The 26,853-nt window shown below is 43.5% G+C and overlaps 2 protein-coding genes across 7 annotated transcripts; one reads left to right on the top strand and one right to left on the bottom strand.

The window, feature by feature from the left end:
- Positions 1-50: 50 nt before the first annotated feature.
- zfyve9b (zinc finger, FYVE domain containing 9b) lies at positions 51-9,679 on the top strand. Of its 2 annotated transcripts, XM_053877717.1 has the most exons (16): positions 55-271; positions 2,407-3,062; positions 3,183-3,282; positions 3,369-3,574; positions 3,652-3,763; positions 4,599-4,721; positions 4,875-5,030; positions 5,436-5,660; positions 5,723-5,805; positions 5,869-5,973; positions 6,036-6,186; positions 7,200-7,280; positions 7,436-7,598; positions 7,711-7,816; positions 7,904-8,083; positions 9,021-9,679. In XM_053877717.1, the coding sequence occupies exons 1-16, from the start codon at positions 208-210 to the stop codon at positions 9,180-9,182; spliced, it is 2,673 nt and encodes an 890-aa protein (XP_053733692.1). In that variant the 5' UTR covers positions 55-207; the 3' UTR covers positions 9,183-9,679. The 2 variants fall into 2 exon arrangements, with proteins under 2 accessions (XP_053733700.1, XP_053733692.1); XM_053877725.1 differs by lacking the exons at positions 7,711-7,816; positions 7,904-8,083; positions 9,021-9,679 and having other exon boundaries at positions 51-271; positions 7,362-7,587.
- Positions 9,680-10,474: 795 nt separating this feature from the next.
- Positions 10,475-24,926, bottom strand: elovl1b (ELOVL fatty acid elongase 1b). Of its 5 annotated transcripts, none has more exons than XM_053881378.1 (9): positions 24,794-24,909; positions 14,979-15,101; positions 13,640-13,739; positions 13,384-13,574; positions 13,218-13,298; positions 13,090-13,146; positions 11,708-11,813; positions 11,339-11,475; positions 10,475-11,256 (listed from the first exon to the last, which is right to left on the bottom strand). In XM_053881378.1, exons 3-9 carry the CDS (start codon positions 13,707-13,709, stop codon positions 10,924-10,926), a joined length of 975 nt encoding a protein of 324 aa, XP_053737353.1. In that variant the 5' UTR covers positions 13,710-13,739; positions 14,979-15,101; positions 24,794-24,909; the 3' UTR covers positions 10,475-10,923. The 5 variants fall into 5 exon arrangements, with proteins under 5 accessions (XP_053737353.1, XP_053737345.1, XP_053737366.1 ...); XM_053881370.1 differs by lacking the exon at positions 24,794-24,909 and adding an exon at positions 16,048-24,736; XM_053881391.1 differs by lacking the exon at positions 24,794-24,909 and adding an exon at positions 16,048-24,736 and having other exon boundaries at positions 14,979-15,056.
- Positions 24,927-26,853: the final 1,927 nt, after the last annotated feature.

The raw sequence follows: 26,853 nt of genomic DNA, 5'->3' as shown, positions 1-26,853 counted from the left end.
CAGCTGGCTGACTGTGCAGGGACAATTCTGCATACCTCTTGAGTTTTCTTCAAAGAGCTGCAGAGAAACACAAGGGAGGAGGGGAGATCTCACTGAGGGGGGTAGAGAGGCAAATCACCCCCATCCTTCTCCTTAAGAGCTGCCGCTGCCTGGTCCTTCTCCGCGCGCGCACACACACACGCACACACACTCATGTAAGAGGAGAAGATGCTCAAGTTCTTCACTGGACGGGAGGACGACAATGAGAGCCTGCTGGGAGCCATAACTGAAGGTAGGCGCTCCCATGAGGGAGGATCCACCCTGCGGGCTGGCGTGGCGTCTGTCCGGTGATGTTGCGCGTTTGTGTCGGAAAAGCGCTGATGCAGCGATTTTGACTGCCAGCACAGTCCGCATCGTCACCTGAGCACAGACTCGGTGCAAGCCCGAGTCGGGTACCAGTCAGCGGAACCTTGGGCTTAGCCTAACGGGATGCGGACCGAGTGTCGCATTGGCGACCCGGAGTCCACCGGGATCAAACAATCGCACGTGTTTTACTGCGTCACCGGACAAGGGCTGTCGAGCGCTTCAGCGGTGCAACATCGGCACGCGTCACACAGTCTGTTGTCAACATTCCCAGCTCCGAGCACCGCGTCGGATTCCGTCTAAGGAGTGATGGCGTTACGTAACAATTGTTTGCTCTAGTGAAATACTTGGTGAGTCATTCACTCCTCAGTTTGGGTGGATCATGTGTGCACCCCCACGGAAACACTGCCACTGTTGCCGTGTGCCAAAGCCGCTGCTTCTTTCCATTGCAGGGTTGAGAGAGATGCTTGTTCACTGGCTGTTCGTCAGCCACTTGAGATTCAACTGTCATTCTCCAGTTATAGTGGCGAGGTCAGTCTGGGCCTGTATGTGTCTCATGGTCTACTTGAAGTGGCATGGAAGCGGAATTCTCCCCACAAAGAAATGCCAGACTCCATTTTGATCTACCCATTGTCTTCTGCTTATCGGAATCATGATGTTCAAAAACTTCCCTCCACCCAGACAGAAACTCCCCCAGGAGCGTTAGACATGAGCACCACACTGAGAACATATGCACTTGGCAGGACTGAGCCCCTGTGCTATGAGCTGCTCCCTGATGCAGGTCCAGATGCTGGTGTGTTTGCCTCATCCCACTTCACCCCTTTATGAGTCACACATACACGATCACATGAGGTTACTATCAGAAGTCATTTCCGCCTCAAACTTCTGATAACGGATGCCAAACTGGGGCGATTTCCAGATCAGATTGCAGCAAGAATTAAATGTTCTGGACGCGGAGCAAGGGCAATTCATGTACACTTTTTGTGAGCCATTCCAGTTTGTTAGGTGACTGCGGCCCTGGAGATAACAAGAACTGGCACAAGACTGTGAAAGTGACTTCTGGAAGAAACTTTCTTAACAACCACGGGAGCCAGTCTGGCCCATTGTTCATGAATAGGAGCGGAAATCTACCTTTCATTAGAGACACAACAGTCCAGATGAGTGAGTTAGTCGCAAACCTTTTTCATGTGAATCATGAGGTGAGTTCAAGACCCCAATATAGCAAGTCCTTTGCACTTATGAACAAAAATAGCTTTCTCTTCTGAGTAAACGTATCATCAGCTCATATACAGTAGCAGTCAGTAGGCGAGACGCCTCATTTAAAAGGAGCACTGGTAGAGTCTCTCAGACTGGGCCTCCATTTATCCACACCCCAGGAAGGGACACAGAACAGAGCTGCTGCCAAGAGCCCTAAAACTCCTATATACATTTTCCCCCACAATATCTATGAGGCCTATCCCTAAGAAATGTGTTCTATTTCACTCTCATTCAACCCACTGCTGCATTTTCTTGGCCTCGGACCAGAAGTGGAAGCTGGTGACAACTTCAAACAATCAGTCAACCAGCGGAGCAGTTGAGCTGCCATATTTCACTCTTTCTTCTTTGCATCTTACTTCAGTCACTATCAGTCGCACATCTGGTGTAAACACAGCACACAATGAAACTTTGCTGTAAAGTGCTGTGCAGATGTCGGTATTGAGCGTCTCCCGAGGAGCAGCAGCACAGAGGAATGATCAAGCGTTTCCACTGGGTGCATTGATTCTCCATAGATTCTTGCTGCACACCGGACCTCATTAAGGGGGCGCTGCCATATCAGCTCGTACCCCTCAAGGACGGAATTAAACCTTTTGTCGTGATTGAAAGCAGCTGGGTGTAAAAGGGCGGGTGATAGGCATGAACACTCGCACGTAAATGGCCACTTAGCCTTCTGTGGACACTGCCGTGCCAATAATGAGCCATCAGTCAGGAGACTGCGTAACAGTGAGCGTGTTTGCAGAGTGACGGTTGGAGACCTTGAATCTTTCACTGGTGTTCGCTTGATCTCATCATGCTCCCCTTGAACAGATGAAGGAGACAATCCATCTCTTCGAGACACCAAGCATCACTGGCTGAACCGACCGTATCTTCTGGTGTTAAAAGATGGCGAGGTACCAAAGTCAGAGCTGGGCACGCGACAGATCGGAGCAGAGTTTCTGTCAAAGATGTCCTCAGATGCCTCCACCACAGCAGAGCAGCTGCCCAAAACCGCCTCAGCCTCCCAGCTGGAGGAAGGAAGCTGCACCGTGATGGCTATCTCCACGTGGGGAGACGGGTGCTTCAAAGAGACCTCCAGCCCTTTGGTACTCAGCCCTGCTGAAGCTGCGTGGCCACTTGAAGAGGATGGAAAGCTTCCGAACCAGTCATCCAAGGAGGACTCTGTGATTGAGGAGAAGGAGGTGGAGGAGAGTAATCTGGAGCAGCCCTGCAGCCCAGGGGTGACGGTAGATCCTTCACTTGAAGAGATCAGCAGCCGAAAGGAGGGGGCGGCCGAAGCGCTCCACGAGGACCCTGACAATGAGTGCAAGGAAACTGGTGCTGGCATCCTGTCAAAAGATGACGCCACTGCCCTTGGAGATGTAGCTCCGGTCTGGGTTCCTGACAACCAGGCCCTGGTCTGCATGAAGTGCGGGGTCAAGTTTACATTCACCAAGAGAAGACATCACTGCCGAGCCTGCGGGAAGGTGAGCGAAACCTCCACAGTTCACATGCAATATGAAGCAATTCTGTCCAGAGTTAGTAGCTGTGCCAATTGTGCTCTTTTGTGATGGTGCGTGTGTGCATGTGCATGTGTGTATCGTCAGGTTTTTTGTGCACTTTGCTCCAGCCTGAAGTTCAGACTTACACATCTGGATGGCAAGGAAGGGCGAGTGTGTGTTTCCTGTCATTCAACCCTCATTAAAAGTGAGAAACACAACATTCTACTTAGATGTTAGTCAACAGTTTGTGGGTTTGTAAAGTCATGGCTGAGCAATGAGCGCTCTGCGCAGGGACGCCCCCCAGAGGAAGGAGGAGGGTCTGGTTCGCTGATGACATCCTGACCCATCAGCAGCAGTCCGAGTCTGCTCCCACCACCCCAACCAGGGAACCAGCATTCTCACCTCTGATGACACCGGCATCAGGGAGACCAGTCAGGGGCTCGGGAGGATCACCACTGATCCACAGGGCAGCAAGGTCACACAGGATGGCCACCACTGTAGGATCATCAGGAATTTGACCGTGAAATTCTTCAATATATAAATGTATAGCATTAATCCAACCTATTCTCTCCAGGTGGCACGTTGCCCTTACAGCTGGGGAACCACAGCAGTTGTGGGCAGCTCTTCCAGCCTGATCCCCCTCGATGGTCTGCCGCCAATCCTCACCTCTACGGGGGTCAAAGGAGGTTAGAAACATCTGCTTTAATGGTGGCCCACTGTATTGTATCTATATACTCTAAATCAACCTTTTTATCACTGCGGACCGGTCAACACTTGACAATGGGAAAGTGGCCCGCGGGGTATGAAGTTGCGACTTTGACCCGTCATATAAGGCCTCTGTATGTTTGTGTGTCTGCTAAGACTCACAAGCTCGACCAGTGCCCTAACGCTCTCTGACTCAGGTCGCTATGGTAATGCCTTGAAAATTTGAACTCACCATATTGTTAAATCAATGGGACCCTGAGCTTGTTTCACTGCAACGAAACTGTCCCGTCCGGGAGTGATGGTAGACGGCTGCGATAAATCCATATTTCAAGTACGCCTCCTGGTATTCTTTGTTAAAAACTGCCTTCTTCAAGGAAGCTCTTCCATCTCTTCACTGAACCTTTTCCCCTTCGCTAAAAAATGTTTACTACTCATTCTGTGAGCACGTGGGTCAAAATTTGGCTCTCAAGTGACCGAGGCTTAACCAAGAGAAGCTGGTCATTTTTCAAAATAAAATGATTTCCAAAATAAAAGCTCCTCCAGACTCAGATCATACACAAAACAGAAATAATGAATTATTTCTTGTGCGGCCCGGTACCAATTGATCCACGGACCGGTATCGGTCCCCGGCCCAGGGTTTGATGACCACTGGTCTAAATGACCCACCTTCAAAAACACTACAAGTCCCATAATGCACCTCTTGAAACAGTGGGTTTCATAGTCTCACAGTGATGTCTCGGATAATCTTGGGCAAAGGCGTGTGGCCTGGTTTTTGAGCTGCGTGATGATGTAACGGTTCACTCTCTCATTCCCCAGACTACACTGTGGAGGAGCAGCCCTCGGAGACGCTGCTAATCCAGGAGTTGGAGAGTGGCCGACCCAAACCTCTGGTGTTTGTTCTGAATGCCAACCTCCTGGCCATGGTCAAGCTGGTTAATTGTACGTCCCTGTGCGTGCTGCATAATGACATACCTATCGGTTTTATTGCTATGACAAACAAGACACAAAGCCTTTTAAGCCTTTACATGATGCACTGTCATCGCTTCAAATCCTCATCTATTTGCAGCGTTGAGGTTGTTTATTTTCTGCCAGATGTGAACAGGAGGTGCTGGTGCGTGACAACCAAGGGGATGCACGCCGTGGGACAGGTGGAGGTGGTGGTGCTACTGCAGTGCCTGCCGGAGGAGAAAAGCTTCCCCAAAGACATCTTCCAACACTTTATTCAGCTGTACAGAGACATGCTGGCTGGTGAGAGATCATTTCCCCCAAGAACAGTGGTTGAATGTTGGGATTAGGGCATTTACAGCTTCACTAAACTGCAGGCAAATGTGTCAGGATAAATAAGATGTACATGGAACATAGAGAACTTCTTTATATGCTGCAAAGCACCATCACTTTACGAGCACATTTGTGTTTGCTGTGCTTTTTGCCCAATATTTTCCTGGCGACACCATCAAGAAACCTCCAGCAGCTTTATGTAATGTAAGGTCATTCAAGTAAATACGACTTTTTCACTTTCAGTAGTGCAATGTCAAGAAACCATCCTCCTTTCCTTACGCTAATACAAACCCAGGAATGGAGTTCACCTCTAAGTCCAACTGAAGAACATCTCGTGACATGATCAGTGCAGGAACTTTCGCTCTCTGTCTGAAGGCAAGGTCATCAAACACCTGTCCCTCGCCCTGGTGGGCAGCAGTTTCCTGGGCAGCGATGAGCACGCTGGCTTCTTGTACGTGCGCTCCACTCTGCAGTCCCTCCAAGGTCTACCTCTGCCAAACCAACCCTACCTCTTTGGGCTGCTGGTCCACCGGGCAGAGCTGACCTGGGCCAAAGCCTTCCCCCTCCGCCTCATGCTGCGGCTGGGAGCCGAGTACAGATGTAAGTGGCACCAAAACAGCTTCACTCCACTGCAGCAAGTATGACGTATTTTCTTTTCCCAGTTTACCCCTGTCCTCTGTACAGCGTGAGGTTCAGGAAGCCTCTGTTTGGGGAGGTCGGTCACACTATCATGAGACTGTTAGTGGTGAGTTTGATGTTGTCAGCGTCACGTGCAACAGCTATCTTTGACTACATTTATGTTGTTCAGGATTTTAGGAATTACCGGTACAGTTTACCAACGGTGCCGGGCCTCACTGTAGATCTGGAGGCTCAGAGGACCTGCATCAAGATACCGACCACTGGCTACAACGAGGTAGCTGTGTGTTTGGACGAGAGCCAGTACTTTTGTTTGACACAAGGATCGTCCATTTTCAGATGATGAAAGCTTTGAATAAGTCCAACGAGCATGTTCTGGCTATCGCTGCGTGCTTCAACGAGACGGCAGACTCACACCTCATCTGCGTGCAGAAGGACGACAGCCAGTACCAGACCCAGGCCATCAGCATCCACAATCAGCCACGGAAAGGTCTAGCGCGGGAGGGAGGGACACTATGGGGCGCCGAATGGAAAAATTAAGACACCCGTTTTTTTCCTGATTTAGCAGAAATCTTTGGCAATATTTTCACAGATATAGCTAATATTTGTTATCAGAATCAGAATCAGAAATTTATTGCCATGGTCAGTGGGGATCCCACCAACTGGAAAAGTGCTTTGGAACAAAGCGCTGTCAATAAAATAAAATAAAATACACATACATTTAATTTAATTTAATTTAATGTAATTAATTTATTTTATTAAAATAAAATAAATTACATTTGAGACACGACACTTTAATGTTACATCCCATTGTTTCATCTCTGCAAGTGTTAAATCTGAATCTAAATCTAAATATTAAATCTAAATCTTAAATCTAAATCTAAACATGAAATCAAAATATTAAATCTCAATATTAAATCTAAATCTTAGTTTTAAGGATTTAGACGCTCCTTTCCTCAAAGTGGAGATTTAGACGCTCCTCGGCTCAGGCTGCGAGCTGCACTACAAGGTGCTGGCTTCATTCCTCCATAGTCGGCATCAGAGGTAAGCAGCTCGCGCACCTGCCACAATAGCGATTTCCAGTTGCTGCTGGGTAGCCATTTCAAAATCACGGACTTTCAGTTGCAAGCCTGATGGGCGGTCAGAGCAGAAGGGGGCGTCTAGCTCTCCACTTGGACGAAAGCAGCGTCTAAATCCTTAAAATTGAGATTTAGATTTAGATTTAACACTTACAGAGATGAAACAATGCGACGTAACATTAAAGTGTAGTGTCTCAAAAATAACAAATATAAATCTGTGAAAATCTTGCCAAGATTTCTGCTTTTTACATTCATTTACATGTGAAATTGTTTGTCTCTAGAAGGAGATACACTCAAATGAAGCCTGCTGGTGCAGGGTGTTGAGGTCCTTCAATCACGGTTCTTGACGTGACTGAAGGCCCACAGATGTTCATGTCGCACAATGGGTGGATGACGCCAGATCACTTTTGTTCTGATATTTCAGTGACCGGGTCGTGTTTCTTCATATTCAGCAGCGCTCTGAAAGCGTCCGCAGGATACCTGGCTCGGTCCAGCATCGTAGAAGGTAGAACAAGCCTCACTTCTTCTCCTGCCGCACGGCCAGTCATTCAGAATGTGTCGATGTTTGTTTGTGTGCGTCTAACAGTTTGTCAGATCACGTTGCTGCATGTGGGTCAGTGTCTGTGTGTGTTTCTCCTGTACTGTTGTCCCCTGCCACAGACGGGTTGATGGTGCAGATCACCGTGGAAACCATGGCCGAACTCCGGCGCTCACTGCGGGAGATGAAAGACTACACAGTCACCTGTGGCCGGATAGACCAATCAGAGAACCAGGAGATTGTTACTGTGCAGTGGGTGGAGGAGAAGTGCACCGTGAATAAAGGGTGAGGGAGTCAGACGGTCAAACTGGAGTCTCACTTGATTTTGACAGACTTTTCACAGCACCTAAGACAATGCAACTGTTTTGGAGTCACTTACATTCTGAGTTTTTTTCAGGGTGGTGAGTCCCATTGATGGGAAATCCATGGAGTCCATCAACAGTAAAAAGATGTTCCAGAAATCAGAATACAAAGAAAACGGGAAGATCATCCGCTGGACAGAGGTATCTACGATGAGAATATTTTAAAACCTACTCTTAACTTGTAACCTCTCAGTCCTCTCCTCATTTTGCTGTCATTTCCTGTCTCAGGTGTTCTTCCTGCAGCGAGGGAACACGCCTAAGGCAACGGTGGCAGACTCTGCGGAGCACGACCGGCTGACGGAGCGGATCGCCCGAGCCTTCTGTCTGGCTCTATGTCCTCACCTCAAGCTGCTGAAAGAGGATGGGATGGCTAAATTGGGGCTGCGTGTGACCTTTGACCCCCAAGAGGTACATTCATGTTTTCTTTTACCTGTGTGTATTTTAATACATTGCTTACATTTTTTGTTACTTATGTATTTGTGTGTATATATATATACCGAGGTACCTCGGTTCTTGACCGCAATCCGTGTTCGAAATATGAATCGATTTTTCCCATGACAGTTAATGGAAGGTTCCAAGCCTTAAAATAGGCTTTTGTAGGAGTGAATGTAGTGTGTCTGTCCGAGACCCGGAGACTCTGGAGTGCGTGCTCCAGCCTCAGAGGTGTGGAGAGCGAGCACCTCCCCTGTGACACTCTACCACGGTCCAGTGCAGAGACAGGCAAGGTTTTACACCTCAATATGAAGAAAAAACAGTCAGTAAATGGAGCTAACGGGACACGTCTGCATACAGAGGCTGCGTTATACACAATAACAAAGCGTGTTGTGGGTCAGCTGATCGGTCCACGCACGTTATGTTTTTTCCGGCTTTTTTTCTTGGGCGTTCTGGATTTTCGTTCGAAACCGGAAGCAAATAAATCTCGAAATTTTTGTTTGAACTCCGATTTGTTCAAATTCTGGGACATTTGAAAACCGAGGTACCACTGTATATTCAACTAAGTCTTGAATCGTAGTATGTATTTTACTGTAGTACTGTATGTACATGTATTTTAATACATGTCTATCATTTTTTGTTATTTTGTTTCATATGTATATATGTATATATATATATATATATATATATATATATATATATATATATATAGCCTTTCCGTGAATATATATATATATATATATATATATATATATATATATATATATATATATATATATATATATATATATATATATATATATATATATATATATATATATATATATATTCAATCATAGTATGCATTTTTACTGTAGTAGTGTATGTACATGTATTGTAATACATGCCTCAACCAACACGTCTGGTGTTCCAGGTTGGATTCGTGGCGGGCAGCAACGGTCAACCTCTCCCAGCTCAATATCTGAACGCCCTGGACAGTGTTATGATCCCAGTTATCCACAGCAGGGGGCGCAAGAGAGACAGCGAGCCTATCGTAATGGAGCTGATCTTTTACATCCTGGAGAATATCAGCTAAAGCCAGTCGCGCTGCAGCATGACTGGACCTCCCGGCTCACCCCCTCTCCAGTAGACAGAACCCTTAGTGATACCTGTTACTGTCAGTGTCAGCATGAACGTAAGGATTAGAAGACTAACATGTCATTGCTTTTAACAGGGGATTCCCCAAAGAACTCAGAAATGGAGAATGAAGAAGCGAATGTCGTAGATGCGTAGTAGGAAACCGATTGCACTCTGACTGATGTTTTAATACGGGATCTATTTCATGTAGTTTGATCAAAATAAAAGCGCAAGAATGACCAAGTTGCTGCTCGCTCATGGAAATCCTTTGAAACACTGCCAACATGTCTAAAAGATTATGACCAGTAGCTCACTAACCGAACAGGGCATTATTTATGGATCTACATATCTATTAGATATGTACAAGAATTACTCTGGTCACGGTGAACATGATCGACATTGCTGTAAATCAGTCGTCACATGATAACACATTGTATCATTGTGTTATGGAGCTTTAAGAAGAGAAACTGACTCAGATAAGATCATGCTGAGCAAAGACTTGATGAGTCTGAAGGCAGTTCTGATGAGGAATCTCAGCAGGATCGCCATGTAAATCGTTTTAATTCATCAATACAAGGCACTTTTTTTTCTCACTCTTGGATTAAAAAGTTCCTCTGCTACGTTTAGAGGCGAGTCATACCAACATATTCCAAACTGCACATATAAGAAATGAGCAACACCTGTCTTCCTTTCTAACTCACTGTCAAGGTTTTCAAGCGTGATAAAATTCTAACTGCACAAGATAATGGTAGAGCCACGATGATCATGCTGTGACCTTTTCTTTTTATTAACCTAATCTTTTGTCCTATTTGTATTGTTGAAATGAGCTCTGTGGCACTTTAATTTCCCAGTAACCATCTGATCTTATCTGAGTGAAGAGAAAGGCTTATTTTGACATGGACCAGCGCTGACTAAAATGATGAAAATGATGTCGAGTTTACGTTTGTCCCCCTCAGTGGAGAAGTTCACTCCCTCCAGCCCAGGTTTAATTCCTGACACCATGCATACACAATAATTTATAACTGAGAGAGGGAGATGTTTGAGACGAAGCAGAATCAGCCTTTTGTTTAGCTCCCACTCTCAGTCCACATACTTGGGATTGTCCCATCAGGAGGTTTGCAAATACTTTCCATTCATGTTTCAGCACTGCAGCACACCCAACTTCCCTCATCCATTAAAGAAACGGGTAGAAACACAACACTGACAAAAAAAAAAAATCATAATTTAAAAAGATTTAATTTTCATTTTATTCTTAAATACACAATGGAACTACTTAGAAAGTTTGAAAGTGTACCAATACAATTAGTTATTTTGGTGTGTTGTAAAACTATTTACAAAAGTGTGTTCCAGTTTAATGGAAACTACAGTCATGTGTCCACAGGACTACATGGTGACGGGAAGTCCTGTGCCAAACTTGTGAGGCTCTCGAGTGACAGTAAGTGGAGAGCTGCTGCAACATCAGAGAAGATTTGGGAGAAAAGAAATCTTCTCTTCATTCATCTTGTTGTATAGGTAGACACCCAACTCCGAAAAAAAAACACAGGTAAACAAACAAATGTGAGACCGCACCTTTGGAGATCACTGATCACATCATTTCCCCACGTTTTTACTAAAAAAACTGAAAAACAAAACTGCCAGAATTTTCTGTGGAATTGGTGGTAGTTGAGGTTATTCGTGGAAGTGGCATCTCTGGAGGCGCTCTATGCCTTCTTCATCTTGCCATTGTGAGTGCTGCCGTTCTCATGGTGAGCCGAGCCGTTGCTGGTGCCGTTGCTGCTCCTGTAGCTGATGCTGTTTCCGTTTTCGTGGTGTTTGCCGTTCGTGTACGCCGTTGTGCCGTTCTTGGACTGCTTGATGTCCTGCTTGGGCAGTCGCTTGCCCTTCACATACGCCTGCACCCAGAAGTTTGAGAAGAGCACAAAGAAGAAGGTACCATACATCCAGACCAGGTGGATGATGATGGGGAACTGGTAGTCACAGCGGTCCATGAAGTAATACTGTGTCGCATGAAGGGAAACCAGGACGAACTGAGTCTGTGGAGAAACACCACCCCAGCTTACTACAATTCACAAATTCGGACGCTTTAAATGAATCATTCTTTGTGTGTTTGCTCACCAGCTGGATGGCAGTCATGTACTTCTTCCACCACAGGAACTTCTGGAAGCGAGGTCCAGCAGCTGACAGTCCATAGTAGAAGTACATGATGATGTGGACACTTGAATTCACCATTGCGTGGAAAGATCCCATTCCCCCTGAAGGCAACACACAAACATCAATCATTCCCAAACCTTGAAGATTTGATCCCAAAAAGTGAGGCTAAGAGCAGGTACTGGACGGATCTGAGCAGGAAAAACTGAGCAAACATTTCTGAAAGGCTTTCTCGGAACGCTCCTTTTTTTTATTGATTGACATTGGAGAACAATGGCTAAACCAACTTCACCATTCATTAATGATTCAACAGCACCTTGGTTAATGTTTACTCACCAGGAGCGTAGCCGACTCCCCACCACCAGGTCCACGGCATGAATGAGTGGTGGAAGATGTGGAGGAAGGTGATCTGGCCGCGTTTTTTCCTCAAAACAAAAAAGATCTGTACAACGACAGAGAAACACAGGTTAGCTCATCCTATCGATTATACCACAGAAGGATATTGTACAGAAAAACACGGCTGACGTGAGAAACTATATTCTATATTTTCAGCCAAACTGTAGCTGTTGCAGTGTATTATCAGACTAGGAAATGAGAAATGTTCCCATCCAATGTGGTATGTTACAAGCAGGTCATGAGTTTGCCTCTACAGCCATAATCTTTCATGGTTTTTTAAGTTTGAGAGGGCAATTACAGCAGCTGTTCTGACACGGATAACGCTGCATGTCACACTGTGTGTGCATTCGTGTTAGTATTTTGCAGAACAGGATTTCCCACACATGGGTCCAAAGACAGCGCGTGAGAGGATGAAGTGGATAATGTGCACTCAGGGGCCTTTTTACATGGTCCTGGTTCGAGAAGCAGTGTCGTTCTGGATTCTCAGACATCGGTGCTTTCTTTCATACCAGCCCTGGTTAAAACAATTTGAAGCAAACTAAAGTGGGAGGGCGCTCGCTATAAATCCATATTTTGAAACTCTCTCATCCAACAATCAAACACAATGGCTTTTCACAATGAGACATACAGTAGAGGACATCTACATCAAAGACATCTAGTATATAACTAGTGTGTGTGTATTGGCCAACGTCATTTCGCAGACGGGACGTGACTGTTGAATACGACTCAGTGGGCAACTCGGAAACTGCAACAAAACTGGGAGGTTCCTGACCAGAACCAACCTTTCAGATACCAAGCCATTTTTTTCCCCTCCAAAACATGCCAGCCTGGTTCACCTGTGTGCTGGTGTGAAAGGCCTCTCGGAGGACGAGCTAAAGAGATGTACACTCGGCGCAGACGGAGGGGGCGATGACATAAATGGCGTGGAAAATAACTTCATAAAAATATTGCAGACCATTCTCTCTTTTCCACAGGTTCTTTGTTTCAAAGTGCACTTTGTGGGTTTTCATTAATGGCACTCAATATTTCCAACTGCTACTGACAGGGAAGTAAGGCGCGTTACCAGCTTCGAATTCTGAAAGCATTAGCCTGAACGTACAGAATTAACCTTGATCTTGAAATTAATAAGAAGCCAAAAATAACCACCCGGTTTAGGCGGGGCTAAAAGAGTGGACTAAACTAGAGTCGCCACAGTATCTCAGACAAGACACCACGAATTGGTGTTTTTTTAGATTAATCTAATCCTTATTTTAAATCTAAGCGAACAACAATTCAGGATCTTTGCGTAGCCACTGAAAAAGTAGCAACAAGAATCAACTTACCGTGTCCATGAGCTCAATAATCTTGGAGAACCAGAAGAGCCAAGCCACCTGGACCATCTGTGGTGACGGTAAATGTGTGAGATCAGTTTGATGACGCTTAACTTAGCAATGTAAACCATGTGACCTACCCTGAGTGCTTGAGGACTGTTTGACGTATCGATTGCATCACATCTCCATGTATACGTTGTTGCCCATCCAGACATCATAAACTTAAAAAAAAGCAAAGATTTTGATGCTTACAAAGTGAGGAAGAAGGTGAGGAAAATGTCGCAATATTTGACGATTGGTTCGTACTTCATAAACAATGTATATAGACAGAGCCACGAGAGCAAAGTTGTACACTATCATGGCTTCTTTCAGCTGGAAAGGCTTGCGGTCGGCCATGATGCGCGGCCCCAGATACAGAACGAAGAAAAGGTAGCAGAGCAGGATGATGGTCATCGGCACGGGACTCTGCATGAGTGGATAATCGTTCAGTCGTGGATCTAGCAAAAGAAAAACAATTAAAATCCTGACTTGAAAGGAGTCGTAGCTAGGTTGCATAACGTACCGACTCCGGCCACGAGGTAGTCGTAGATATCCATGGCATGTGCGCCAATCTCCTTAATCTCCCGCAGCATGTTTGCACTCTTGTATCGTCACACTGTGATCTGCAGGAAAAAAAAGCATCCTTCGTGACTTGCCTTCCCCAGACTTGAAAACCAGATGAAATCCTTCCACCAAACAGGCAATTCCATATTTGAATATGAAAACATCAGTGAATGTAAACAAAACATGGATCTCATTTGCTTAAAAATGATCAATGTGTCGGTGACCTTCTGTCCCGTCTCAGCCCTGGGCCGAAGTGTGCGCTGGTCAACGGTAATCATTTCTAGACAGTATAATGGAGACAGCTAGTGAAGGGTAACCTTTGACCCTTTGCAGATGACATATAAATCAGTGTGGCTAGTGAGTGACTGCAATAAAGAACATTCTGCCCGAGTCAGCTGGACGTAAATGCAATTACAAAGAAGCAAAACCATCTCAGCACAATCCCAGGATCCCTTGCTCCGCTCATCCGATATGGTGTGATGTCAGAAGGAGGGGTCAATAGACGGCATCCCTCTTCCCACAGTCAGGCGCTTCTCCTGTGAGTCATCTACAGTTTCTAAACATGTTTCGAAGAGTCCAAATGCTGTTGGATCAGCATGAGTCATACACCCCCCCCTTTACCCCCCAAAAACATGGCTACCTAGCATTCTGGTATTGACGAAAGGTTGGCCCATATCAGGAGTAAAGTCACACACGGGGAGTGGTTCCTTCTCACCACAGTGGACGTGAAACATTCATCTACAAAGTTGTCTGTGCACAAGCCATCCCTAGACCAACATCATTAAAAAGCTAATCATTTCAGAGCCTGGAATGTAAAGTTAGGAAGGAAACACACGAAGGCGGTGCGGAGAGGGACTGCTAACAACCTTCACTAAAAATAATCTGCAAGAAAAAAAAAAAAAAAAGAACATAACAGGTTATTTACGGATGATGCCATCGCCTGCCATCAACAGTGAAAGAAAATAAAGTCATATATTCAAGACTATTGGGCTTGGTTCTTTAGTGGTACTTTCAATTTCTGTACAACAAAAAATAATACATTTTCTCTCATTTAAAAAGCACCATATAAAAAGAATGTTTTTAAAAACTCTGTTACTTAATAAAAAAATGGTTCCTCAGAATAAATTTCATACAGTTTGTGAATGACATTTGGATCTATAAGGTTTTGCTGGCCTTCCAAGACGCCCGCCAGTGGATGACTACCCAGACTCACGTCCAACTTCTTTATGAGCCGAGAGTGCGAATGTTGGGTGTTGTGAAAGTTCATACACATGACATTTTTTGCAGAAAACTCTTACACAAAAAGCTGTGGTTTTTGAACCGATGGTGGGGCATTTGGTGCCGAGGCTCACAGTTCAACAACAGCACCATCATGTCTGTGGTGAGAGCAAACATCAATGGGCAGAGTCTGCTGTCTTGTTCTGAGGAAAAATTGCAGTTAGATAATAAAAATACGTAGTAATGATCTGTCAGGGAAAACCTGGCTTTACAGTGACTGTGATGCAGAATGTGCATCACCAAATTGTTTTTTGTTTTTTTTAATCAGCTGCATGGGCTCTTGTCAAATGTGTTGACAGGCCTTCTGACCAAATGAAATAAGGGTGCCTTACTGAGTTTTGCATCACTCCCCAGAGAACCTAAGAAGAAAGGAAAACACCTGTCTGGACACCCACATGAAGACAAGGGAAATTTTGCGCCACTGCGACAGACCATCCATTTGAAAGATGCATCAAATTATACTGGTTTATGTCAAGCATGAATCCTTGCAATATGCCCAGCACCTGCTCTGAGGTGTGATCTGTCAATGACAGGTCTTGCTCAGCCACATTACAAATGCAACATGCAATTTCACATGAGGACAACAACTTCCTCACGAGAGTGTGTCCTCTGTTTTCAATCACCCTGTGCTTTACATGAGCAATTTAGCAGTGCCTCGCACCATCTCCCTTCGTGCTCACTCAGCAGATGTCTACATATCTCCAGCACTGTAGCTACAATAACGTCAACAGTCCCACAAGGAAATGTCTCCCTCTGTTCATTCATTCTTTGGTGGGGGGGAGAAACCGAAACAACAAATCTGCTGTTTTTGCTAAATGGAGAAATATTGCAGTGGTGAGACAAGGCAACGTTTCTGTTATGTTAATGAATCATAGGAGTGGAAAAAGGACCTCACTCATGAGGCAGGAGTTAAAGAACAATATGGAGGATAGAAAGAGAGGAATCCCATGTCAGTGTGACACTTTAAAAGCCTATTTGACCTGAACACCGAATAGTAGAAACTTTTCCATGAAAGAAAAAAGTGCTGCTCAACAAGAGGGCAGCCCAAACACACACACACAGGTTAGTTCACCGTCTACACAAACTTACCTTGTATCCCAGGAGAGATCTAAACAGCGTTAAGTGGAATCTTCGTCCAAGTTTGTAAAACTTGACAGACAGGGAGCAAAATAAATAAATTAAAAACAAAAAACAAAAAAAACAGCAATGCGAGGAAAAGAAGCCACGGGGAGCTAGGGGAAGTAAACCCACGGCGTGACTGGTACCGGAGTCTAAATCCCCACCCTCCCTGCCTGGATGAATAAGGCGCTCAGAGAAGAGGGAGGGACAGAGGTTGTCCTAGGGTGAGAGAGAGAGAAGCTCTGTGTGCATGCAAACGCAGAACAGCAACAACTGAGACTGTAACTCTCAGGCCCCTTTTTAAAGTCACACCGCTTTAAAATGCATGCGATTCGTTTGCAACCGCCACCCAATAGGTCCTGGCCACACCCTCAGTGAAACACCGCAGCATGGAACACTTGCACCCAAGGCTCTCATGGGTGGGTAGATGATATTATTCGCAAGCTCAGGGCGGCACATCAGTGGCATCACTGTTGTCATGAAGGGGAGCATTGTTTCTCCTCCAACACCCACAAAAACAACCCATTTCTTTGACACAGATGAAAGAAATGCTGAATAAATCCTTGTGAGTTTCTATTCTCCCGATTGTTGTGCGTGGGTCTTTCGACAATGTAACCAAATCCATGAATCTTTATGAAAATCCAAACCAAGGTCATTGAGGCCCCAACTCACACATGTGCGGAAGAAATAATATTTCATATTTTCATGCGTTACTTTCTGACATTGTTGTCAACTGAGGTCTCACTCACATCACTGTCCCACCCAACTGGTTCAAGGAGGAAGCAAAGAAGACAGATAAGAGCAAATGACTACCTCAAGTTATCACGAATGGCAATCGGAAACAATTTGCTCTCAGTTAGGGGATTTTTTTTTTAACTAAAACACAACATATACCAAGTCTATTGTGAAATAGGAAGCTGCCCAAATACCCTAATTCAACATTTCATAAGAGAACCAAACAGAAAGAGACAGACACAGCAGTCATAATGATAAAGAAGTTGCCAGTGATCATGAAAGTGATCTCAGTGCAGCACTGTGCACTGAGACCGCCAAGGCTGGTTTGACTGGTTTCGCGAGCCCTTGACGGGGGCGGGGGGTAAAACCTGAGCACATTTCAGGCCCTCCTCTGAATACCAAAACACACCTGACAACAAAATAGATCATCGTTCCGAGCGAACGTCGTTGACAGCAACATTTCAAAAATGACTGTCATCTAGCAAAGTGGGAGCAACACCTCTTCCTTCTGGCAGAACCAGCAACTCCACAGGACTGAGGCTGCACACATGTAAATGGTGGAAGTTTACAAAAGCGTAACAAAACATTTATAAGGTTCATCTGACAAAAGAGATAGTAATCAAATCTGCCATTGCTAACTCACAACAAAGGACAGAAACGCTAGAGGTGTGCAGAACAGGAGTGTGAGTTTAGCTCACACCTTCTTCATTACCCTGGTCTGAAAAGAGACGTTTGTTTGGCAAAACTGCAAACATCGCGCCCGTTCTTATCCTCTTTCAAATGCCAAACTTATCCATGAAAAAGAAACCCAGGCTACAGGATATAATCTCATTCAGCTAGACATATTTCACAAATATTTTTGGTTGTCGGTCTATTTTGTATTTTTTATTTCCTGTCTGTATTTTTTGGACTTATACGCAATATTTTATGTTTCCGCAATGCTATCAGTGGTTGTTTCCAACTCATTCAAATAAAAAGGAGATGAAAACAATATTTCCAATGAAATCAATATCTGTTGCTGTACTTGAGATATGATGTAGCCATGGACATTGTCGGCCCAAAAACTAGCATCTCATAACAACAGAAAGAGAGTTTTGGCTCAGCGCTTCCTCGACCTACATATATATATTTTAATACACCTGCCAACACGAAAAAAAAAAGGTCAATGCAAACCAACTCAGACAGAAGACAAAAATCATGAACTGCCCCACAAATATCATTACAATACTACCCAGACACAACTCTCCCTCTCTCTCAGCAAGAGCAGGAGGAATTAAACACAATGCCACTTTAGTCACAACTCTCATTCAAAACATTCTTTGGAAAAAAAAAAAAACTTTCTGGATTGCGTAACTCATTTAACCAACACGACCGGCTGATGCTTGCACACTCACAGTCGAATACCAAAGAGAATGTTATTTAAGGTTTTACAACAGCACCTGGGGGACGCCAGTTACACCATCTACATACCTTAACATTTTGAGTCGCCAATCTGTTCATGGAACACAGAAAACTAACAGCAGCATGACACCTGTGATAGATAATACATTGCATCTACTGTGTGCGCGACAAACTTTCCTGGTGCATTAAGGCAGATGGACTTGGGAGGCATTTTACTGGTACCTTACACCAGTATTTCAAGGCGGGTTGAGTGAGTGATGCAACGGCTGTTCAGTCTAATCTATGCAATATTACTACTGCTCAGAACATGTTGTTAGTTTGGGGACCGAACTGTTGCCGTTCGGTTGTCAGTTTTGATGGACATCTTGGCCATGGACATTTTGATGGGAGAGGATAAATGTTAATGGAAACTCACAAAACCCAGGGACTTCACTTAAGACACTTTTGCCTTGTGGTCTTTCAGCTGTATATGGTCAAACTTGTAGGTAATTATTAACTGTCGAGTAAAGAAAAATACATGAAAAAAAAACATGCTCTGGTGTTGGCTCTGAGAATCAGTGGATGGAATCTTTCAAATATGGTCTCTTCATTCCAAACAATATGAAGTAGCTTTGATATAAATTCAGAAAAATTCATGATGCTGGTCATTACTTGCTTTGGCAAATAGAAACTGACAGTTAACTACGTACGTAATATATTCATCACATAACAAGAGGTGGGGTGGGGGTAGTATATTCATATATATTATGAAATAAAGTGAGATTGAACAAAGCAAGGACAACCTAACCCTCCAGAAGACTATATTCATTCATTACGTTCTTAGTTAGTAAGAGCATACGACACACAGGTCTTTACAAACCAAGTGTTTTGTTATTTCAAAACATGCTAATTCCTGTTTCCTCTAGAATCAATATTTTCTGAAAAATCAATACTAGCACATAAGAGAGTTGTAGTTTGCCCCCCACCGCTCAAAAAATGGAATGTGGCTGAACTTGCCAGGAGACTGACATGTTTACACCAGCTTCCTCTCATTGTGCTTAGATGATTGTGCGAATGTGCGAGTAGTGGTGGTGGTGGTGGTATCACCCATACCTCGTGGAGACAAGGACGACTATTCAGCTCTACTCTCGTTCTCATTACTGTGTCCCTCCCCCGCACACACACACACTCATACCGGAACCAGTGAGTCAGATTTCTGGAACTTTGTGACAAGTGACTCGAGAAGTAAACACACAGGCTGATCAATCAATTGAGATTAAATGTGCACTTCAATCTCATTAAAGCTGGGAAAACGAATTAGTAGATGCTTTATCATTCTTTTCACTAGAACTTTGATATTAGCCCGTCATAAAGTGACTCCACACTTGAGATATGGATGGAGAAAAACGCATCAGTGATGCCAGTTATTCCGTGAGCAAATTTAAATGAATGAATACATTAAAGTAAGTGACAGTCAGGATACTGAGAGGATAACTTGCTCTTCCATGACAAGCAAGGACATCTTTCTTTACGGCACATATGCTATTGACAGCCACTTAATAAAATAGTTCAAATATGAAAGACAGATGTGATCAAAAGAATAATCCTGTTCTGTATGCTACGGACCAAAACCAGACAAAATTATTTGTTTTCAAACATTAAATACAATGTATAATAAAGTTATGTTATGAAATGCAGAGTCTAATTACAACGTATTAAAGGAGACTGAAGGAAACATTCACACTTCTGTCTGTTAAAGCTGTAAGACCGGAAGCAGCACGAGCACCATCTCTATACAGTCAACCCTAACCCAGTTTCATATGACCTGTTTCATGCGTGACCCTTAAAAGGTCAAAAGAGAAAAGCCCAACCAGACGCAGAAAACACAACAGTTTCATCGCTGACGAATGGAACAAGTGTAAAAGCGACCAGACAGACAGGTTAGCGTTATAAAACATTTAACCACGACTGGAATGAAGGTCGTTCAACTACTACAAATACCTGAGAAGAGTCATAGACATAAATGTTGACATAAACAAATCACTGTTCACAATTCAGATGCTCAATTAAAAAAAAAAAATCATCGCGCTCCCCTCCAAAAATGCCGAGTAAAACTCCTTAGGCGAACAAAAGATTACCAGTGGACCTTTTCATAGATGCCGATGACCTTTGGACTAATTTTCCAAACGCTGGCAACAGAGCCATTAATTAAACAGCAGATCAGGAAGTAATAAAAGTTTAAATCCACTTGCAACATCACAGACACCATTTATTTTCTTGTTCATTCCATGTAGCAATTGTGGTATGTTTTGGTACTGTTACAAAATGTGGACGCAGAAAGTTTTAAAGCACACAGAGACAACCATTCAGCTTATGACTTGAGGACATAGTTCACGTTTCCTACTCTTTGCCAGAAATCTGTCTCGTGGTATGAAAAAAAGGATGTTCAGGTGACAGCAATCCATCAAGTGGAAAGTGACATGATGCATTCTACTGGGTCAAAGGCAACAATGACAATCAACTCAACCCTGCGCTGACTTAAAAATACAAGTGACATGCCTGAAAATAATAAGAATAATTTGAATAAGTGTTCCTTTATGAAGAACTGATGCTGTTGACCTGATCAGAAGAGTGAATACAAGTGACAAAAAAAGGAAGTTGACCAACAGTCACCATTTCTCAATTGGCCAGTAAGTTCATTTCCAAAGCCGGATGGTTCATATCTACTTCCTCAAGACATGGTTGCCCAAGTGAGTCACGCGCTTTAAAATAACGTCCAACTCCATGTGACCATGCAATGTACTATACTGTATTTCAATTGGATGGAAAAACTGATGAAGCTGAGCTTTGCAGTTAACTCGAATGAACCAAGACTGCTGGGCAAAATAAACCACAAGCCACAAGGTTTAACCAACACCCAGAGGTAACCAACCACGGAACGAGGGAAACGCTGGCCTCAAAAAAACACTGAGTGAAAAAAGCTGCTTCCTGTTTTTAGAATAAAGAAGATTTACTTCTAATTTTTAATTTGAAGCAATTTTGAAGAACTGTTGAAGAAGAAAGACCAATAAGAGACAACAATAATACTGCTGCTGAATATAGTGGTCTTTTATACAGCACAGTAGGAAAACAAACTTGTCTTTGGAGTCCAGTGTTATTATACTATTATAATATTCATTCTCAGTCAGTCAATACTCACCATATTATGTCATTGAGCCCAAATAGTTCCTTCAACTAAGGTAAAGGTCATCTCCTCATTGAAAATCATAATTATTGTGTGTGAAATAGCCTTAAGTGTATGACTATTTTATTTCTAGCTTTATAATTATCAAGGCCAAACAGAGATCAGAAACTATCTGGATCAAGTGCACAAGATGAGCAATAAACCTAGGATTTTGTGAAAAATATTTCGACCCCTGCTTGGATACACAGACATAGTTACAGATGACAGATGAGAGGGCATGTGGGCTGGACACAGCACTGCTTTTAGTTAAATGAACATAGAAAGTATGACATAGTCAGTATGACAATGCCAGCGATGAGTCGCAAGGCTTATGCAGGTGGAACCCAGGACAGTGGCAATCCTCATCTTAATAGCCAAAGGCTGAGTGTGCACAATACAAGACTGCAGGCAACTTGTTTTGCCCAATAAAAACAGCAATTAAAAAAAAAAAACACTTCACATATTAGATCAAACAACAAAGATAATCGGTTAATATTTGGAGTCGTGACCTGAGCTGTACTATTGTACATCTGCCAGAGAAACTACAGCTTATGAGCTCCTGACTGAAGAGAACAAATATTGCACATATAAATAACCACAGGCTTTTACATCTAATTACATGGAAAGCCATTTGGCTCTCAGTTCCGTGTTGGATCTTCTCATAATGTAGATCGACCTAGTCTCAGTAGAAAGTGAGTTCACACTCCAGCAGTCTTTTAAGAAGCACATTTGGGGTATTTGATTCAATTTGCTCACCAGATTTAATCCAGATATTTGAGATCCGCCAACTGTCCATATCCACCGATGCTGAGCAGACTTGCTTTTGCTGGTTCAAACCATTAGATGTCACTCAAATACGAGTGCATAGCCATTCCACACATTCTATTGACTGCAATGTCTCATTTAGAGACCAGAAGAATCAGCCATCGGTCTGAAATATGAAATTATCACTTGGCGATTATCATTCTACTCATGTGAGGAGCCAAAACAACAGTAAACAATTGTGAGGCCACAATTCACCAAGAACACATTAACAGTACGACAGGGCAGCGAGGGTACTGAGTATGTTCTATGTGAGAGTGAATGACGAATGTTTTCCTCAAACTCATGGCACTTTCCAACAGCAGTTACGTGTGAGCAGCAGGAGGAGGCCGGTCAGTGGCGCTTGAGCAAACACACACCCAGGACTGCACACTGGACTCCTCTGAAGGGACAGCTGTGACCAACATTCCCACTGGCCACACCATGTTCATTTCTGTTTCAGTCTCAAAACAGATAAGTGGTCCAACAATACAATGGTTGTGTTAGAGACCAGACTGTTGCAAAGATGATTCATTTAGGGATCATTTCTCCAACTCATTGCCTCCGCTCTGCTGACGCCCACCTTTCACCTTATCACCAAGTCAAAATACCACACCCTGGGCGACAAGTCATTTGCCATTCGCCATCCACTCTCTGAAAAGTCTTTGCCCCTTCATATCCAGCCCACTAACATAGTCACATCTTTAAAAAGTCAACTCAAAGCCCACCTTTTCAGAATCACTGTACAGGGTCTTTGAGTACCTGAGAAAAGCGCTAAATAAAATTGATGTATTGTAACAGACTGTGACTACAAGCTATTGCTTCTGTAGCTTCACTTCCCACACGGCGCTCATGATCGAGTATGTTTTGTCAGAGCAACAAAATCATTCAGTCTACGGTTAAGACCAGATCTGTAAGCCGCTATAATCCATTTTTGTGCACACAGGTTGGGACGAAAGTGCAAAGGAACATAAAGCGATTAAAAGCTATGAACATATTGTGTAATATAACATCCCTTCATGAATCATTGACAAGTCAGGCTGCACTTTCTAAAATGACATTGTGTTGACAAGAGAGGGATGAAGTGACATGCTAAAACAGTTAAACACACCATGCTGCTTCGGTGTTTACAATGACATTAGACGATAGAGGCTGTGTGACCTTGGAGCTCAGGGTTTCCTTTGCTCACTGGTTATGGCTGTTTGCACTGTATACAATCCAGCAATTCTGTTGTAACATAGCATCAATGAGGAGGCAGCGAGGCTTTCATATACATATATGTATCCACTTATCCTGCCAACTTTCATACTGTTCAAGTTGAAATTTCACAACAGCGGCTGCATCATATTTACCGTCCAAGGAAGTAACAGAAAAATGTCATTGGTACTCGCTGAATGTTAAAACTCAAGAACATTTCAAACACGAAGTGCAAAGTAAACAAAGGTGCATAACTCAATTTTCTGGCATTAGCAGTGAACTTTGTTTGTCAAAGGGTGTGGCTCGAAGTGGTTCAGCCAATATCCCATGTTGATTTTGTCACACATCTAATTTCCCCATTAGTTGAAGGCTGTATTACAACACACGTATCCAGACATGCTCACAGCAACATTGACGGTTGAGAATTTATGAAATAACGGTGCTATATTTCCACACTTTCTAAACAGAATGACTAATCTGTGGTGAATCATAGTTCACTTTTTCCTTGACTTGACTGGAATTCAGTTCGACGTTTATTCACAAACATGGTATCAGGGAACGCACCACAGAGACAGAGGTGTAAAGTCAGCAGGAGCAGCCGACACAGCCAACTCCCTGTTGACACAGACAGACTTAGTGTGCATGGGCGGTCATGTGACATGCTGGATGTGGAAGTCGGAATGTGACATCATTTAGAGACAGAGCAAAAGTGACTGACTGGCACGAGACAAAGCTAATCTGTAGTACAGCGTTTCCAAATATGTGAATATAATGAAAAAAAAAGAAAACATTCCATCATAGAACATGATGTGCAGAATAGGCAGATGAGGTTCAATAAACTCCTCATGTTCATTCTATCTGCACAGTAAGGTCAAGGCTCACAGTAGCACCCTGTGACCTGACATCACTGACAGCCCATCACTGGGCTTGGTTTTGGACCCCAGTCCCAGGAGCACTGGAGCATGTCAGGTGTACAACAGCACTGTACTCACTATGTGGAGGAGAGTCCTGACATGAGAGGCAGACACCAGCAGAAAGTCGAATCAAAAAGTGTCTTTGTGACCTGTCAGATCCAGTCAAAGCGGCTAGCACATCAAACTTCACAATAAATCACGCTAGTAGTTAGCAACTCGAGTGTTTCGGCGATCAAGCGAACCTTTTAAACAATGACATCAAGCGCCTTCAGCGTCAGAAACGTTACTTTTTATTGTCAAAAGCACTTCACTGCTGTCTGCAGTGTGACAGGCGCTTGAATGGACTGTGACTTAGCAACATGTCCGCACCTACTGACCACCTGTAGGTCAACAACCAGTCAAACAAACCACTGAACCCGGATAAAAGTTCCGAGGTTTCGAAGGCAGTCGAGTAAAAGTTACTCACTTGAGTGACGGGAAACATGCAGAGAAGGTTGAAGGCAGGCCGGTGAAAGCGTGAATGAAGAGCAGATACCGCTTCCTCTTCCTTTCCGCTTAAATGTTGAACCCAGCCCAGTGATGGAGCTGCTGAAAGGTGGAGTCACTGCAGCTCTGCTGACTCCAGATCAGGTCATTGGCCAATCAGAATGAGAAACCGACGTCCGTTTTAACTGTCACCGATATTTTCCGGTTCTAATGAAAGATAGTAATCTTATTTCTTGGTAATAATAATAATAATAAAAATATGTGTGTGTGTGTATATATATATATATATATATATATATATATATATATATATATATATATATATATATATATATATATATATATATATATATATATATATATATATATATATATATATATATATATATATAGATAGATAGATAGATATAAAGATATATTAAAAGATATGTCGCTGAAAAAACAGTGTGTGGTGGTAGTTAAAAAGTGCTCAACACACTACATAGAGAATAAGGATGTCTTTTGATAAATATTTATGATGCATATTATGTGTATATATGTCAAACATATTTAGTCACAGTCAGCTTGTCTATGAAAACCCTCATCTACGAACAACGGTGTGTTTTACCTGAACTCACTCACCAGCTAATCAAACAGACAAACTCTTTGCTGCCTCCTCGCTCCTCTTTTGACAGTGTTGACGGTATAACCTGCTCAACCGTACACTAGAGGAGGCCAACAGTACAGTGCCGTTGCATGGACCTCCTAATAGTGGATCTTTACTCTCTGAGATGAGGATTTTTTAATAATGGAGATACAATGAAGCAAGATACAATGCAGCCCTCCAGAAGGCTGAGGAGGTGGTTACAATACAAGTTACATAAACCTGCCAAAAGCGTCTGTGAGCAGTCACCCATGCAAGTTAATTATCTAACTCAGGCTTGCTAGACTTAGATAGTAGCCCTGATGTTACATGGAGAATGAATGACAAAGCCAGATCATTCCTCAAGATTTGTATCTGGTTGCCATCTGCACGTTTTACATTCTCTGCCGACATGTGCCAGTTATTTCATCACAATAATATAATGAATGTTTTATTTTATTTATTTTTTTATTTTAATTTGACCTATAACATGAGGCTTATCGCACAAAACATTTTTTAAAAATACCTTGAGCGAATCAGTTATAATGGTTTGAGGACAATGTAGCGTCATATGCAGCGTGTCAGTGCTGTGGTCATTTGCTTCGCACGACAGCAAGGTCAAGTGTCAGGCTCCGCTAATGCTGTCATGCGCTGCATGACTTGTTTGCCAATATGGTCATCATTTTCTCTGTAAAAAATTACCAACTGTATTTTTTTAAACTTAAGTCAGACAGTTCATTTCTTCCACAATGAACTGTCTGACCCTTCACTTTTGGTGCACCGGCCTTCCTGAGCTGCACAACCATTGAACAGTGAAAATGGCGTCTCCCTTGCCTGTGATGTCAGAATCACTCATCTGCAACTAACCCAAGTGTGAGGGCACAGTCATCACTCACACTCCACACTCCACATTCACTAGGAGATGTGTTGAAACAGCGATCATACTCGTACATACTTAGTTTGAGTCTCAGTTGGAATTTCTGTTCAGCAGGTTGTGAGATGCTCAGTGCAGCAGGGCGCATACTTTCTGTGAACAATCACAAGGGAAAGAAACCAGGGTAAGAGAAGGTCTGACACATTTCTGTGTGATGACGCCAAATTTTCAGGACGAAAACAAGACGCGAGACCACTAATCTGTCACTCTGGTTGCTGACAGCTTCCTGTCAAGTTGCCTTCAGGGTTCAAGCCCTGTCTGATACGAATCCGTTTGGGTTTCAATTGTAAACACACTATTGCTAAACTCTCTCGCATTCATTAAATGCGGATTAATAAGGGGGAAAACGTTGCTGGGTGATCAATTTACGCGATTAAAAAAAGCCTTCCAGACAGCATCAGTCAATGGTCATCAGTAATGCCTTCAATAGCGACATCTAGTGGACGAGATTTGATACTGCAACTTACTGCCCTGGGCGTGAGGA

This window comes from Synchiropus splendidus, chromosome 1 (assembly GCF_027744825.2).
Source record: "Synchiropus splendidus isolate RoL2022-P1 chromosome 1, RoL_Sspl_1.0, whole genome shotgun sequence".
Taxonomy (NCBI): domain Eukaryota; kingdom Metazoa; phylum Chordata; class Actinopteri; order Syngnathiformes; family Callionymidae; genus Synchiropus; species Synchiropus splendidus.
The sequence above is the reverse complement of the archived record's forward strand: the minus strand, read 5'-3'. Positions and strand labels throughout refer to the sequence as shown.